At 42.7% G+C, this 16,188-nt stretch overlaps 2 protein-coding genes and 1 pseudogene across 2 annotated transcripts; all 3 read right to left on the bottom strand.

Moving 5' to 3' along the window:
- Nucleotides 1–47: 47 nt before the first annotated feature.
- On the bottom strand, nt 48–6,152 carry LOC121602108 (annotated as a pseudogene).
- A 3,209-nt stretch (nt 6,153–9,361) lies between these two features.
- On the bottom strand, nt 9,362–14,901 carry LOC121602103. The gene is made up of 3 exons (XM_041930868.1): nt 14,755–14,901; nt 10,393–10,584; nt 9,362–10,334 (listed from the first exon to the last, which is right to left on the bottom strand). Exons 1-3 carry the CDS (start codon nt 14,899–14,901, stop codon nt 10,230–10,232), a joined length of 444 nt encoding a protein of 147 aa, XP_041786802.1. The 3' UTR covers nt 9,362–10,229.
- Nucleotides 9,593–9,889, bottom strand: LOC121602116 (keratin-associated protein 19-2-like). Its single transcript, XM_041930882.1, has one exon. The coding sequence runs from the start codon at nt 9,887–9,889 to the stop codon at nt 9,593–9,595; it is 297 nt and encodes a 98-aa protein (XP_041786816.1).
- Nucleotides 14,902–16,188: the final 1,287 nt, after the last annotated feature.

The following is a 16,188-nucleotide window of genomic DNA, read 5'->3' on the forward strand; positions in this document are numbered from 1 at the left end:
TTGGCATGACGATGGTTTTGACGCTATACGAGCCAGACATGGTAGCGATGATCTTCGTTGCACCATGGACGATGATGGTAAATCGTATTTAGCAAAAAAAGATGACAATTGCTAACGCCAATTGACACAGACGATGCTAATAGTATTGTACCAGTAGAAAACCAAGCCTTACCCGTTGTAGTACCGAGCATCTTCGGCCCGTATCAGATGACTTTTGATCTGATTGATGTGCTCCACGATCTCCGAGCTGATCTGCTTCTCGGTCTCTTGAAGGCCTTGCAGTTTTTGAAACAGTTCCTTCACTTCTTCGCTTACCACCGGAAAGCAGGCCTGGGACTGTTGTGGTTGGGTTGGCGAGGAAATAAATTCTACTTTAGCACCGTAAGGACGTCCAGGCAGGCGATGGCACAACCATAAAGAGGGAAACTCTTCCGATGGTCGCCCAGTTGTCCAGTGCACGTCCAGCCGTGATCGTGCAACAATGGGACGCATTATTTTTACTTACGTTCATGTTGTCTATATTGAGAAACTGCACCAACGACTGCACGAGGTCACCGGCCAGACCGATGTCCTCCGTGTAGAAGCGCGTCTTGCCATCGTAGCTGAAGTGTAGGCATACGCATTTGGCCGTCCGCAGGCTGATCAGGTTCAGCTTCAGCTCGGTCGCGTCAGCGTCTGATGTCATGTACTCGATGTCGGACGGTAGCAGGAAGTTCTGTAACGTTAAGCGATACAGAGAGAGCAAAAACGCATTCGGTGATCCCGACCCTCAAGATCGTTCTGACTGCCCTCTACTAGATTAGCGCCGACCAGCATCTCTCCCTTACCTGATTGACCCAGATGCATATGCGCTTCAGACGCTCCGAGATGCGAAACTCGACGTAACATCCCCCCGGGCCATCCTTCGTCGGAAGTGTGTTGATGTAGGCTGCAGTATGATCGTGTGTGTGCGTGCGTGCGTGAAAGAGAGAAGTAGGGGGAAAACAGATACAGTCACGATCATTCCTTTGCGGTGCATCTCACCCACCCTTAAAGTGTAGTCTAGTGTACGTGGTCGGGTGGGCGAACTTGTATGGGTGGGTTGTTTTTACCATGTATGTAACCCACTATCCCCACCGTAGCCTATACCACCACGGACAAAAACGGATCATGACGTGTGAGGGTTACAGAAACAGTACAACAACGACTCACCGCAACATGAGGATGCGGTTATCGAGGAGGTTGACGCAAGGAATGGAAGGCATGACAAAAACTTGTTTCCCGTGCACTTATCGCTTTCGTTTGCCGGCTTGGAGAGAGATATTTACATTTTGCAGTGGATGTTTTTTTTTTCTTGTTTTGGGGTTGTCTCTCCCCCCAACGCACGAAAGATTTCGTTGAGATAATGGTAAACCATTGATGGTTGAGGTGATTTTGTTGCAAAGCCCCGGCGCGGTGTCACTCGCAGCAACGACGGAAGGTGTTGCACCCCGACTGTGTTTGCAGTGGCCGGGTTGCAAACGTTTTGCCAGATAAGACGTTTGCTAGACTCAGTTGGACTAAAGGTATACAGGGTAAGGTTGTGTATGGAATAGCGCATTACACTTGAGAACCTTGTCGCTTCGTCACTTTGTGTTTGTTAAGAATTTAACGACCTGTTAAGAGACGTAACGTTTGCTCATCCATGCTAAATATTGTCGTACTGATCCAGTACACAGACAGAGCTGGCGCAAATCAACTTTCAGCGCTTATCAGTGTCAGCAAAAAACAAATGTGACTGATGCAAATGTAACGACATGGGAACGTTTTGTTGTTGACAAATTGGATCATTTGATTGGCTTTTACAATCAAATTGTGTTTGAGTTTACATGATCCTTTCTTTTGACTTCGTCGCATAATTGGGTTGACTGTTTTGCTTGGTTTTAAAGTTGAACGCGGATTTTGGCTACCAAAGTTTAGCAGATATTCTATTACAGCTAATATTTAAACCCATATAAATAAAACATACATTAAACTAGTTGCATGAGAACTTCAATAATCAATAAACTTCAGTATCATATAGACAATCAGTAGCATAATGAAAAAGGCGATCAAATAAATAAAATATAACCCAAAATATACAAAATATACAAAGGGTTAATAACTAAACATAATGATTTCAGAGTATAGTTGAATTTATCCGATACAGTATTTCACGCTAAACTAATAAAGTATATATGGAAATAGTAAAATAAAATAAAATAAGAATAAAATATAAAAGTACTAAATACGATAAAAGTATAAAATATATAACATAGTAGAGACAAACAAAAGCCGAAAAAGTTATAACGAATAAAGTACAAAATATGAAAAGAAAAAAATAAACGTTATGGTACATACGAAAACAAAGATAGAAAACGTACTAATTAAACGTACATAACGCATAATCAAACGCTAGTACATAATCAAAACAGCTAGGAATTGTTAGATTCAAAATTAATCTGTGAGATATAGTTTGTTGGACGAATCAATTACTGATTAATTATCAATTGATTTTATTTATAACAAATTCAACGTTTAACCATATCCTGTCAAAATTCAAAATCGCAATTCTTTTTCCATTTAGCATTAACTTAATATAACATAAAATTCACATTTGGTGAACAGGATAATTACCATCATTAAAATATGGTTTCAATCATGTCAGATTGTTGGATTGAATGTATGTCTATTGTAAGTTAGTTTGTGTCAAAGCAGTAATTCTACAATGTTTTATGTTAAATGATTTGCTCACTTTGCTTCCTCTCTGGCACTAAAAGAAACAAGCGTACAAAAGTCATTTATCACACTAGAATTGCTTGCAACTGTGCAAACAGCACACAGCTGACACTCCCGACCGTGAAGCATCTGTTAGCGTTTAACACACGATAAAACCATTCACAGGCCTACGATTGGTCATTAAGTCAATCGCAACGATGACTTACGCATGCAAGCACGTGTTGGCGGTTTAAAATAATCAGACGATCTTCACCTCATCTACAAATACCGGGTGACTAAGCGCGTAAAAAAAAAACAAAACTGCACACATAACGTAAGCGGCATACTTACACACACTTTTCGGTGACCCGGTCAGATTGTGCGGTATGGTGTACATCGCAAACTTGGGCAGCTGACGGGTCAGTTCAAACACGTGAAACTGCACACTGCTCGGGTAGCCGACGAACGCTTTGATGTGAATGTCCTGCGCATTGTCCTTGAGCGTCTTGAGCGGTATCAGTATGCGCGAAACGTCCTTCGTCAGGTGCGCGATCAGCGTTTCCTCCTTGAACAGCTGATCGGCAAAGATCAACACGGCACGGATCGTGGTCGAGTTGTTGGTCGACACGGTGATGTCGATGTTCATATCGTTGCTATCGTAGCTGGTGGAAATGCCGATCTGTAGCCGCGTGTTGGACGGTATGATGCCGACGTTGTCCGGCACACTCTGCACCAGATTGCTTTCGCTCGTGTTGCTCAGGATTTCCTTGTTGTACTTGATGTTGTTTTCGTAGTGCTTCAGCTCGAGCAGCAGTTTCTGCTTCTGAGTCAGCAGAGCGTTCATTTCCTCATCGGCAACGTTGTGCAGCGTTAGCATGTTGACGCTTGGCGTCGTATATCCCGTACTGGCGGAAAAGCAGAGCGAAACCCAGAAAGAGAGAAAAAAGGGCATGAAACACGTGTCTCATCGTGTGATCTCATCGATCCACACGCCCGATCCCCGTGGCCTCACTTTCTCCATCCGCCGTCACGACGACAAGATCCAGCAGCCCGATCCCCCGATAGTCGTTGCAAGCGATCCCGCACACGAAATCGTTCATCTTCATCCGGAACCAAACGTCCCCGGTGCGGGGATCACGTACATCGATCTTGCCACTCTTCCAGCCGACGATCATTTGCTTCGCCTCGCATCCCAGAATGTCGTACGTGGCCATCGCTGTGGCGCGGGCCTTCGACTTGATGCGCCACATTCGCACGTTCTCCTCGAACACACCGATCGTGCCGTTCTTGACGCTGTACATAAACTGGCCGGTGCGCAGGGCGACCAGATTCTGTATCTCGTTGCCCTCGGTAAACTCGTGCAGCAGCGCTTCCTTCTTGTAGATCCGTATGCATCCATCATCCGTGCCGGTGATGAGCTGTAATTCGGGTAATGAAGGCGAAAAGGTTTGACAGACGTTTGATGGGGCGATTTTTTCTGTTTGATTGAAATGTCTTCAATTCTAGCAATAAATCACCTTCAAAGCTTGGTGCTTGCCTGCGGGTGTGAGAGTGTATGTCAGTGATAATGTCTTACCTCATTTTGACCGTCCTTATCGATATCGATTAGCAGCAGTGAAACCACGCTGCCAGACGTTATCAGCCACAGCACTTCGGTGCCCTCCTGATTGTAGCCTCGGACGACCGCTGCAAACATAAATAGAATTATTTGCTTTGCTGTATTTTGGACTCTTTTGACCAGCACACCGTAACCACTTGACCGGTAGTTTGTTTGTGATTGCGTAAAAAGTGTACCTAGGCAGCCCTGTTGCGAATAATAATGATATTCTAGTGTAAAATAAATGTTTCGATCGACTTTATATTGAATAGATTACTTAAAATACATACTTTTTTAACAACGATAATACGTAAATTACAGCATTACTGCATGTTAGGATAATTGTTAACGAATATAAATTTATCTTCAAATATATTATTTTTAAAAAACTTCTATGCCTTAATATAATTCTTAAATGAGCAGTCCTTCCTGGTCGATCTTATGAATAATATACATAAATTCCTAAAATCATCTTTACAATTCTTCCTTTTTCACCACAAACCACAGTCAGAGACGATCGCAAGGGAGACGATCTGCATCTTGCTACGTAGTATATATTGCCATTGCCGGGTTTCTCTCAATTAAACCAGTTTTTTTAAGTGACCGAAGTTGATTTTTTCCATTTATACAAGTATTGTCACAACGAGAGACCATGTTAGGAGAATATTAATAAAAATAAACGCACCGACGCCTTCAAGACAGGACGTAGTTCGAATCTTATTCACACACAGCATAGAGTGACCGACTATACCCTGGTATGGAGTTAAGCATGTTGTGAGTTATATTAGATAACCATATTATTGATATTAGAAACCATAGCTTTTATAATAATTTTAATCGTATCAATTGTTTATACATTTAAAGGAAGTGAGATTAAATTATCGCACTAATACACAATATTTGTTGTTTGAATATTTCGTAGACTGTTAAAATATATATTGAAATGCAAAACATTGCCCCATATACATACATACCATTGCCGCCAACGATTAGCGTATTGCCCGGTTGGTTTGCGTAGCCACCGATCACGGCGGACCGTACGCCCTCGTGGAAATCTCTCTGAAACATGTTACAATTTTCATCCACATGGTACGCTGAAAACAGACAGACAGAAAGCAAAACGATGCAACCCACACGGTTGCAATCCAATCCAGCAGTTGAAGTTACTTTCTATAAAACGGTCGCTGCACTCGACACGGCCACCTACCTAGCACATGCGAAGGACTTCCAATCACCAGCACGTCGCGTTCGTCGTCCTTCTTCAGCCGCCCGGCCACGATCGCCCGTATCGGAAAGTTCATGTTAAGCAGTGCGATGTCATTTTTGATTTCCGAAATCGAGAGCTTCGAGTTTGCAGCCCGTAGCGTTTGTGGGGCGTGTGGATTAGAATCTGTCCGGACGGGGTGGAAGAGGTGGATGAGAGGGTTGAGAAAGTCATACACAATCAGCAGAGCGGAAATCGATCACACTCAAGATCGTTTCGATTCGTGATGACGGTAGTGCGAACGAAGCGCGTGCAGCAATCGAGCGCAACTCTCCGGTTTTGGTACACAGACGGTGAACTAGTTTTCACGAGTCTCCTTTTGGCCGAGGGTCACACTACCATCACACACATAGCATAGGGTGCGCAAAGGCAAGCTCCTACCTTGTCCGCCGTTGTGACCATGGTCAAACAGGAATGGATCCCGTCGTACTTCCCGCAGGTCACCAGCTTTTCGAACACTTTGTAGTTGAGGGAGAACGAAAATACGGGTTTGGTGGATATGTCCATTGCGATGGGATTTGGCAAACCACAAAGAAAAAACTTCCACTGCACCAGCAGTCAAGACGTTTGTGATTGTTTTTTATCGGGCAGGAAGTTTTCGCTACGATTTGTTTGTACATTGATTCGCGCCATGGAAACTGTCCGCCTTGACGGTGATGGACTCGCTCATGCGCACTCTAGCGTGTTGACATACCTGTTGATAATGGATTCCGCTGATCTCGCGCTTTTGGAAGCAACAGGTGATACTGCCGGTGATTTGAATGTATCGAGGATGTGTTTTATTTAAGTGATGACATTATGATTATTTTAAGGAAATGATGCATCATTGATCGAAGCGGCTAAACTCTTCTAGTGTGCCGTTTTAAACATTTACAAATGAAATTGATGACGGTGTGAATTGGTTTTAGGGTATAAAAAATAAGCTTTTAAAATTTCTCTCAGAAATAAATCATTTTTACAAATTCTATTTTTTTTTAATTATATTATATATATGACATAAATCACCAATTTATTTGTTTTATTATGTGTATTTCAATTGATGGTTGGAGATTAAGATTACTTAACTCTTTTTAGAAAGTTATATTTCCAAACAAAATCTGTGAATTTTAATCACAATTGTTGTTCGTTGCATTTATTCTTCTACTTCGTTAGAAATGGAATGTTGTAGCTGATTCAAACCGATCAATCGTTGAACGCAATGAACCAACCGACAAGTGAATCGCCTTGTTCATCCGGCTAAAGGTCGAAAACGAAAATGTGAATGAATTTCGAACATTAAGCTGCCGGTACACGACCACCATGTTTGTTTGAAAACGTGTCAATAATCATTCAAGCTATAAAATATTATTTTTTACACTTTTAAAGAAAATCTTTTAAATTACATAACATTTAAAAAGAGCTCCTAAAGTATCTTTCATAATTAGAATTTTGATTATGTTATTAGCTATAACATTTCAACATTTTAAGTTGTTTTTCTGGCTTACACTTAGTTTGAAAAGTTCTAGTCTGTTAACTTCTTCTTCTTCTTCTTTGGCTCAACAACCGATGTCGGCCTGTACCCATTTGTGGGCTTGGCTTTCAGTGACTAATTGATTTCCCCCATAGCATGATAGTCAGTCCTACGTATGGCGGCGCGGTCTATTTGGGGATTGAACCCATGCATGTTGTTAAGTCGTACGAGTTGACGACTGTACTACGAGACCGCTAGTCTGTTAACTTACTGATGCTTATTTAAAATAAAATAAGGAGAATAGTCCTAAGGCTGGAATAGACGAACTGAAATTTTCGGAGTACCGTGAACATCGCGTAAGACTTGTTTTGTTATAAAATCTGGCAGACTGGCGAGATAATCGTGGTTCGTGTATGGCCTCATCCGAGGTCTGGTGACGATTGAATGTGCCAAGATAAGATATGTTTTATTAATTGGCGAATCAAATTATTTATTTCACATAGTTTATACAAAATAAAATACAAAACTCGTCTTTCGACAGGAGTTTTCAAACAAGTGCACCAGAAAAAGTAAAACTAATTGGTTCGCGCTACCACGAAAATCTCAGCAACACCGAAGTTGGGAATCTCTGCGAAACAGCAGGCGCGATTGTAGGCGCGGAAGACTTGACGGCCCAACTGTCCTACAACTGTTTTTAACAAGGCGCGAATTTCGCGGTGCCGTGACGATCTCGGTTCGTGTATTTCCAGCCGAATGAAATGGTACTGAAATTGGTGATGAGGCCCAGATCGACTGTATTATCAACTTTTACTTCTACCGCTGAATGATCGATCAATTTGGTAGGATTGTAGCAGTTTTTACACTTATTATTTTTTGTGATTTCACACAGTTTAAACAATATTAAACAAGGGTTAAAAACACACACAATATTGCATCGAAATTTAAACAAAATCGAAAAAAACAAAACGAAAATGTTAAACATGGCACTTCTATAACAAACATTCAGTTTTCATTTGTGTTGGCAAAAAATTATCTCTAGCCACAGCAAGAGGGGCGTAGGGCTGTGTAAATAAATTCTTCGACGCGTATTCCTGTTGTGCATGTTTGGCATTTGAACTGTAGATCGTTTAAATTTGCGAACTTTCTTACCCCTGCTCAAGTGTAAAGTTTCGAAACGGGGATCTTTTGCATGAGAATGGCAGACGTAAGCGAAAGTAGCATTCACTAGAGATATCCTCTTCTTTGTTGGCGATCAAAACATTTAAAAAACTGTTTTTCATTCAAAACTATTACTAGTAAAAAGATATATCTCCAACCCAATTTTGTTGTTTCCTAAATTAATAGGAAACAAACTTATGAATAACACATATTTTTCTAATATGATATCCAATGTTTATTACAGTCTTAGTTTATCGATTATTTTACTTGCTTGCGAATGTATACCCCCATACATCAGTATGATGTCATTGTAATCAGATGCGTCACACAGTTATATTCTCCAACAACCGTTGAAATTCAAATGAAAGTCCCTTGAGGTTCGTTTAGTGGATTCTTCTTTTTTAAGCAACAGTATTACTTCTGCGTCGAAGTCGTCTCTCTTCGATTCCATACCAAAGTAGGAAACCATGTAGAAAAAACCAGCATGTAGACGAGGGACAAAATGTCTTCTCGCTTGCTCGGTGTGTACTGCAGATGCACCAAACACGGGCGCAAATCGGATTGTTTCCGCGAATGGGAGGACCAAATTTTCCTTGATGTGCTTTCCCCTCCGGAAAAGCCGATATGATTTTGCAAGCCCGAAGTATATTAGATGTTGCTGTTTTGCAGGCCTTATCACGCCCTTTGAGGCCATTGCTTGACTGTTGGCTGCAGTGCACGAAGTCTAGCTCGTGAAAAGCCTTCAGCTTGTCGAGCACCTGCAACACATGTAGCACATCAATGTGCCAGAACCATTCACAAGCTTTCGTCAGTTGCCCATAGATTTTGCACTCTACTTTTATGACTTTTTGCGTCTTATCATTCGATATTTGAATGGCCATGTTTTTGTTTTTTCCCGGCATTGATCCTTTTCGTCCAGAATCTGATAATTACTTAACTGAGTGCTAAGTTTTACCACCATCGACTTGTTGATTGCGTTGTTTTGTTGTGGTGAGGTGTGTTTCAACTGAAACAGCGATTACAATTAAAGATAATTGACACAATAATTAGCATATAAAGCAGTGAAAAGAGACACATGTATCATCAAGAAACTATAGGAAAAATTTAAGCAATCTGACAGAAAGATAAAACTTTTTTCTTTCCGAGAACACATTGTTGATACACAACTATTAGTATGATTAGTTATATAATTTTTAGTAATTTTATTACATAAAACAACATATTATAATTTAGTTTTCTTATCTTTAGAGTGTTCACTTTGCTTCTCCAAAACTAGCTCACTAAACTGTTCCATTTTAATGGCAACCGAGTTAGACGACATTCAACAATCGTTTACGAGCAATATTTGTAGTTTAACGATCACAAACAGATTTTCGCAGCTCTCTCTTTTAGTTCCCTTCAGCTCAACTTATCCTACCAATATAGCAGGCGGAGCGAAGAATGGTCGTCTTCGTCGGTAGTATCCATAGCCATGTCCGTAACCACCGTAGCCACCGTATCCACGATATCCACCATATCCACCGTAGCCATGTCCATATCCTCCGCCGTAACCACCGTATCCTCCGTATCCTAATCCACCGTATCCGCTGTACGGACCTATCAATCCAACTCCAAATCCAATCTGTGGCACAGGGTTTGACTGTGTCGGTACAACATTAAGGCTCAGGATTACAGTAAGAACCCCCAACAACACGACGTACTTCATTTTGTGTTTTAGGAAAAAGTTCACTCCAAACTATTGCTTTCCGAACTCTTCAATAATCCGGTTGTAAGACGAATGAAATCGGCGAAAACACCGGAACAGGATTTAAATAGCCAAGCCGAGATGAGAGAAGCGTTAATTTTCACTCAAGCAAATCGTCGTAACAGGCTTTACAAACACGCTTCCGAAAACATACACGACAGAGACGATGAGATGGCTTGCCACGAGGCATGTTGGTGCTAATAACGATTTATCTGGATGATGAGAATGTCGAGGAAGGGAAGCTTGCTGGGAAGCGAGAAACGACAAAGTTCCGAGACGAAGAACGTAATGCGCCATTTGTTTATCGAAACTCATCATTCTGTGCAGTGATGTTAGTCGGAGATGTTGACATACGCATCGGGAATTCGGCTTCCGTAGTATCCTTCATATCGTTGAAAGATAAACCCTGTAAGTAAAACCCATTTGATTTACAATAAACACAATTCCTGCGCTGGATTGCATACCTGGTATACTACGGTAGCGAGTATCATCGTATCGAACTCCAACACCGAATCCGCCCCGGGAAATGACAGGAACGGTGATCTACGTTCCCGTTCAACGTTCCCTTCCTCGTGTACGATCGCGCCAAGTTGATCCTCTCCAATCACTACACAAACACTAGAACCACAAGCAAACAGTGTACCGCGGGTTTCATCCTGCGTGTTAAGCTTTTAATCGTTTCGCAGCTCGCAAAGTACTGTAGCTTGCTACTGTCAGCAGCTTCTCTAGAACCTCTCTGGTCAAAGGAATCAGTGTGCAAACAACAGCAAAAATCAAACACATTTGTGTCGTGTCTAGCTCGCGTACATTTTCAAAATGCAAAAAGTAAATATGCACACACAAGTGAACCGCGGTAGAACTATTGAAGCTGCTGAACAGGTTTCGCGCCAAAAGATTTGTGGCAAGATGAGAACGAGGGTTAAGTTCGGAAGTAAGCGTTTTGCAGTGAAGAGATGATAAAAATAAACCGTTTCCTGCTGCAGTATTATTACTATTTTTTACTACTATTGATATGCAGCTTAAAAACCAGTTCAAGCCGAGAATGTTTCATCGGTGTTTTTTTTATTCTCATATTATTTATTATTTTAAATGTGCATGGTGAGGAATTTGTGTTATGTTTGAAAAGCCTTTTGAGTGCTACAGTGATATTAACTTTGAAGCTTATAGGATTTAAGAACATTTGTTGAGTAGGACTATCACAATTTATGTGTTCCAAACTAATGAATCTAAATTGTGACTTTTTTGAAATTGTCTTAACAATTATCTATTATCCAACACAGAGGAGTCCTACCTATTGTAAAGATCAAACCTTATTTATACTTTATACTACTTTTAAAGGTCCTAAAAAGTCGTCAAACTTGCACGACTTCACAACATGCCCGTCGTGAGTTCAAGTCTAGAATGGACCTACCCCCTGTAGCTGCTGCGTGCTACTAAAAAAGGCTCAAAATCCTGTGTATACCGGGCAGGTGCACGTAGAACGTTACTCCAAGTAGTTGCAGTAGGTAGCAAATGATAAGGATAGTAAAATGGAATTAAATTCAAATCATAACGATATAAATCAATCGAAATATTCTCGTTCTACATTAGACTTTTACATAGAACGAATATGAATTATTATAAAATTGTGAAATGCAAGATAAATATGCAGGCAGTTTATGCCTGTATGCATTAATCAAGAATCAGCTGGCCTCTAAATAATTTGGCCTTGACAATTAAGAAGAACGGTTGTATTCATGTATCATGCATACGCAAAAAAAGCGTACCGCTGTACAAAATCGAATCAAAAGCATTTAACGCGTATGACCACTGAACGTCCCTCAGTGCCACGCGCACACTGGTATTTGAGAACGGACATAATTTTTATTCGATTATTTGTTATGTTCGGCACGAAGTGGGTTAAAATTGGGGATATTTACAACGAAGAAGGATTTAAATTTCTTGATAATTTTTAAAATTGTAGTCATTAAAACAATACCATGCTAATGATGTAAAGTAGCTTTTCATAATTGTCAATGCTATAAAATTGTGTAGTATCACTTTAACTAATATTCAATTTTCATAATCACAAAGTATACAACAACATATAACAAATCTAACTGATCCTAGAACTGAATTATTCTAAAATGACTTATAAAAAGAGAGAGCGGGGATTTACAATATCAAGAAAAGTTTTGAAACATTGTATCATTATGTTGTGGGCAGCCGTGCCGACGCCTGGACTTGCCGTGGCAGTTGCGCTGCCACCGGTCAACGTCCAGGAGGACGACAGTGTGTCACGCACACTGTCACACACACTAAGCGCGCAAGGCTTAGTGTGTGCCGAGCGCCGAGCAGAGTGTGTTTGCGAGCCGATCGAGCAGGAGCTCTCGGCAGGGGCGCTCGGTGCGGCTGGTGCGCGGCCACCGTACTATTATATTTTAAAGTGTATTGGTTGTTTCGTTTATGTTTTATTTATGTACGTTATAAGTGTTTTAATAAAAGAAAAAGTGCAAAACACAACAGTGGCGACGAGGATGGGATCCTCCTGCGTAAGGGGGATCCAACAAGAACCCGCGGAACGCCATCGCGATCGGGCCCATCTCGTTTTTGCTGCATCATCGCAGCGGCCATCGCGTTGGCACCGGTCCCGTGCTTGCGGGACACCGCGAACGGTTTGGGTCGCCACCGCCGCCAACACCGAGGCCCCCGGCTGCCGTCCCATCATTGGCGACCACATGGGCAGCCGAGCACACACTCTCGGCGACAAGGAAGGTCGTCGGGCTGCAGCCCCAGCAACGCCAGCAGCACCAGAGGTGAGGCACCTTTCCGCCTTGCTGCTGGAACATCGGATGGGCGTCACATCCGCCCATGCTGCAGCCCCAGCTTCATCGGGCGAGGACGCATTCCGCCCAGCTGCAGCAGCAGCAGTGCAAGGATCCATCGGCGACGAGCAATACCGCCCCGGCTCGAGCTCAGCACATCATGGGCGAGGCACCACTCCCGCCGCGGCCCGACCCCTGCCTCTCACCACGGCGACGTGACATTCCGCCTCGGCAGCACAACAGGATCGGCAACGCACAAGTTGCATCGGCTGCAACACAGCAGCCCACATCAGTGCGAACGTTTTCACCCTGGCTGTAGTCGAACAGGCGTCGCCAATTGCGCCTCGGCTACAGCCACAATGTCCAGATGGGACGAGGTTGCATGCCGTCCCGGCTGCAGTCGAACGGGCGTCGTCAATTGCGCCCCGACTGCAGCCACAGCAAAAAGAAGGGCGATGAGCCATGCCGCCCTGGCTGCAGCCCCGTTCCAACGGGACACACATTTTTCCCCGGCTGCAGCCAAAGCATCGTAGGAGGGCGAGGAACCATGCCGCCCGAGTATTTTCATCTCTGCCGTTCGTCATCGGAAAAAATACATCGCTGCTGCCCTGGGGCAAGGATCATCATCATCATCGTCATCATCATCGCGGCATCATCATCATCGCGGCACCTTCATCATCGCGGCATCATCATCATCATCGTTATCATCATCGTCATCATCATCGCCGTCACACCATCGCCGCCGTCCCAGGGAGCGGCACAGCATCAGCATTACCGCCGCGTTATCGCCATCGCGTTGAGCAAGCGCTGCTCAGCGCGACAACATCGGGGTCCCCACATCCTGGCAGCATCGGCCGGAAGGGTTCACCACGCCGGTATTCCCTTGGTGGAATACCCCCGCGACGGTTCGAGCCCTTCGGTATTAAAAGGGGGAGATGTTGTGGGCAGCCGTGCCGACGCCTGGACTTGCCGTGGCAGTTGCGCTGCCACCGGTCAACGTCCAGGAGGACGACAGTGTGTCACGCACACTGTCACACACACTAAGCGCGCAAGGCTTAGTGTGTGCCGAGCGCCGAGCAGAGTGTGTTTGCGAGCCGATCGAGCAGGAGCTCTCGGCAGGGGCGCTCGGTGCGGCTGGTGCGCGGCCACCGTACTATTATATTTTAAAGTGTATTGGTTGTTTCGTTTATGTTTTATTTATTATGTACGTTATAAGTGTTTTAATAAAAGAAAAAGTGCAAAACCAACACATTATAACTATAAATGATTATGAGTTGAAACTAACAGAAAGTGGATTCATACATAATCTTGCAAAGACCAGCCAAAATGTTATTAAAATATCTCAATTAACTGTTAAATGCGCAATCATAGCGGTTTAAGTACATTCAAAGTATAAAAATGCCAGCTGCATGATGGATTGACTGTCGTTATTATTAGCATTTATTGTACATTCTTCAACGACACTCATTTATCATTTTGAATCTTCAACTTTTGCTTGTATTGGATCAGAGAATCACAATATGGTAATGATGCATAGATATGCATAGACACAAACCGTCGCATTATCCCCGAAATATTTTAATGCTTTCGTAGTTATGGAGCTTTTGATTTTATTCCAAAAATCGAAAGCACTGGTCCAACAACAAGGCATATACGATAAGTCGACGCAAGATCTTGCGATCTTATGTAACTGCACATAAAAAAAAGACAAACCGTAATAATTATTATCAAAATCATATATTTATTGTATCAGTTCGTTGTTTCCCAAATTCAGGTCAAATATGTTTTCCATTTTCCGCCGCCTGCACACTATCTGTTGTGCTCTGACCTTCTCAACAGCAGCAATCATCATCAGCTGTTGCTTCATCCTGCACTGTTGTGTAAACATAACGGTCCACTATTTCGTTCGCCGTTCATCGTTTAATTAGCGTCCGAATCCGAATTGCTTGACCTTGGTCACCTCGCGGTAGTGTCCACCGAGCAGCCCATGGTGTCCGTGCTTGATGTGGACCTTCCTCTCGCCGTATGCTTGAACGGCAGCAATCCTCCTCCGAAGCTCTTTTCCTTGTAGTGATACTGATATTTCAGTCCTCGCTTTTCCCGCACAGTCTCGTCGTTGACTTCCGCCACGGTTTGATCGTTGTGAAGCTGACTCTCTTCCGCCAGCATATCGACCGGCGAATCGATCGGTGTTAGCGTGTGGCCAACATGAAGCACCGCCACAATCAACACTAGCCCGGCACAAAGAGCTTCATTTTTCCTTCACTGAAGTCACTTCACTTTGTTTCTGAAGCTTGCGAGACAAAAGTGAGCGGCGTTGGCTCTGTTTTTCCGCGATTCACGAAAATGCTGCCCCGAAATGATCCGGCTGATGGAACTGTCTGCAATTGACTGGCCAAAGATGATCGCCTCTGTTTTCGGCGGGTCCAAATCTCACACCCGCATGCCGATGGGCTTGGTTTGAGCTTCTTTTTTTGTTCAAATCAATTTACATAACTGGTCTGTGACGAGTGGGGAAAGTGATGCCCTCTTCTGGACGGTGGGGGGTGAACTTGAACCGACCAACACTGCCTGCCGAAAGATTTGCTCGCAACGTGCAGATGGAAGCGTATCCGATTTTTGAGTCATCGTAAAAAAACAAACACCTGAACTCTAATGCTACGTGCTTGGAATATCAGTGGAGCGGATTTTGCGGATGTTTCTGACATAAATATGACTTTTCCAAACGGGTTCTAGCTTGGATTGAAACAGGTTTAGAAAATGCGAGTAAAAGGGGCAATCCTAAAAATACTTTTTTCCCTATCTTATTGAAATATGGTATAGTGATAAATCAATAATTGACCAGACATACCAAACCCAATACAATCGAATTATTATCACAATCAGCAATCAGTTGCCAGGAACATTTAATCCGGCATGTTGTATGAAGAATGATAGTGGGGACAACAATTTTGACCAATAAAATTCCCAATGGTTTATTTGTTACTTCACGAGCGGGTTAACTGCTCGTTTAGAATATCATTTTTAACACAATTTGAACCAAATCAAGGAAGTTGAAACAATTTGATATTTGAACTTTGTGTTTTGTGTTTTGAACCATGCTGGCTAAATAGACTGCAGGTGTGTTTTTTACTCTAATTTTGGTCGCCATCATGAATAAGTAGTAGATTGGTAAGAAAAAAGAAATCGTTGCTGAGGACTTTGTATGAAACCCCTGTGCAATGTGCACTGTATAAACGAACCTGTAGTAATTTATAGGACCTTGCTTTGAACGAAATGAAACCCAAGTTTGGTGGAAAAATTCATTCCTGGATCTCAAAATTTGACACTCGAATCAGGATTTTTAATTCCCGGTATCCGGGAAAGCTGGATACTTGTCATTAAAACTGGATAAAAGTTATTAGTGAATAATTGAACAATATAATATCCAATCTGGAGGTGTGACAACGCATTTGA

Source organism: Anopheles merus, unplaced genomic scaffold (genome assembly GCF_017562075.2).
Source record: "Anopheles merus strain MAF unplaced genomic scaffold, AmerM5.1 LNR4000301, whole genome shotgun sequence".
NCBI lineage: Eukaryota > Metazoa > Arthropoda > Insecta > Diptera > Culicidae > Anopheles > Anopheles merus.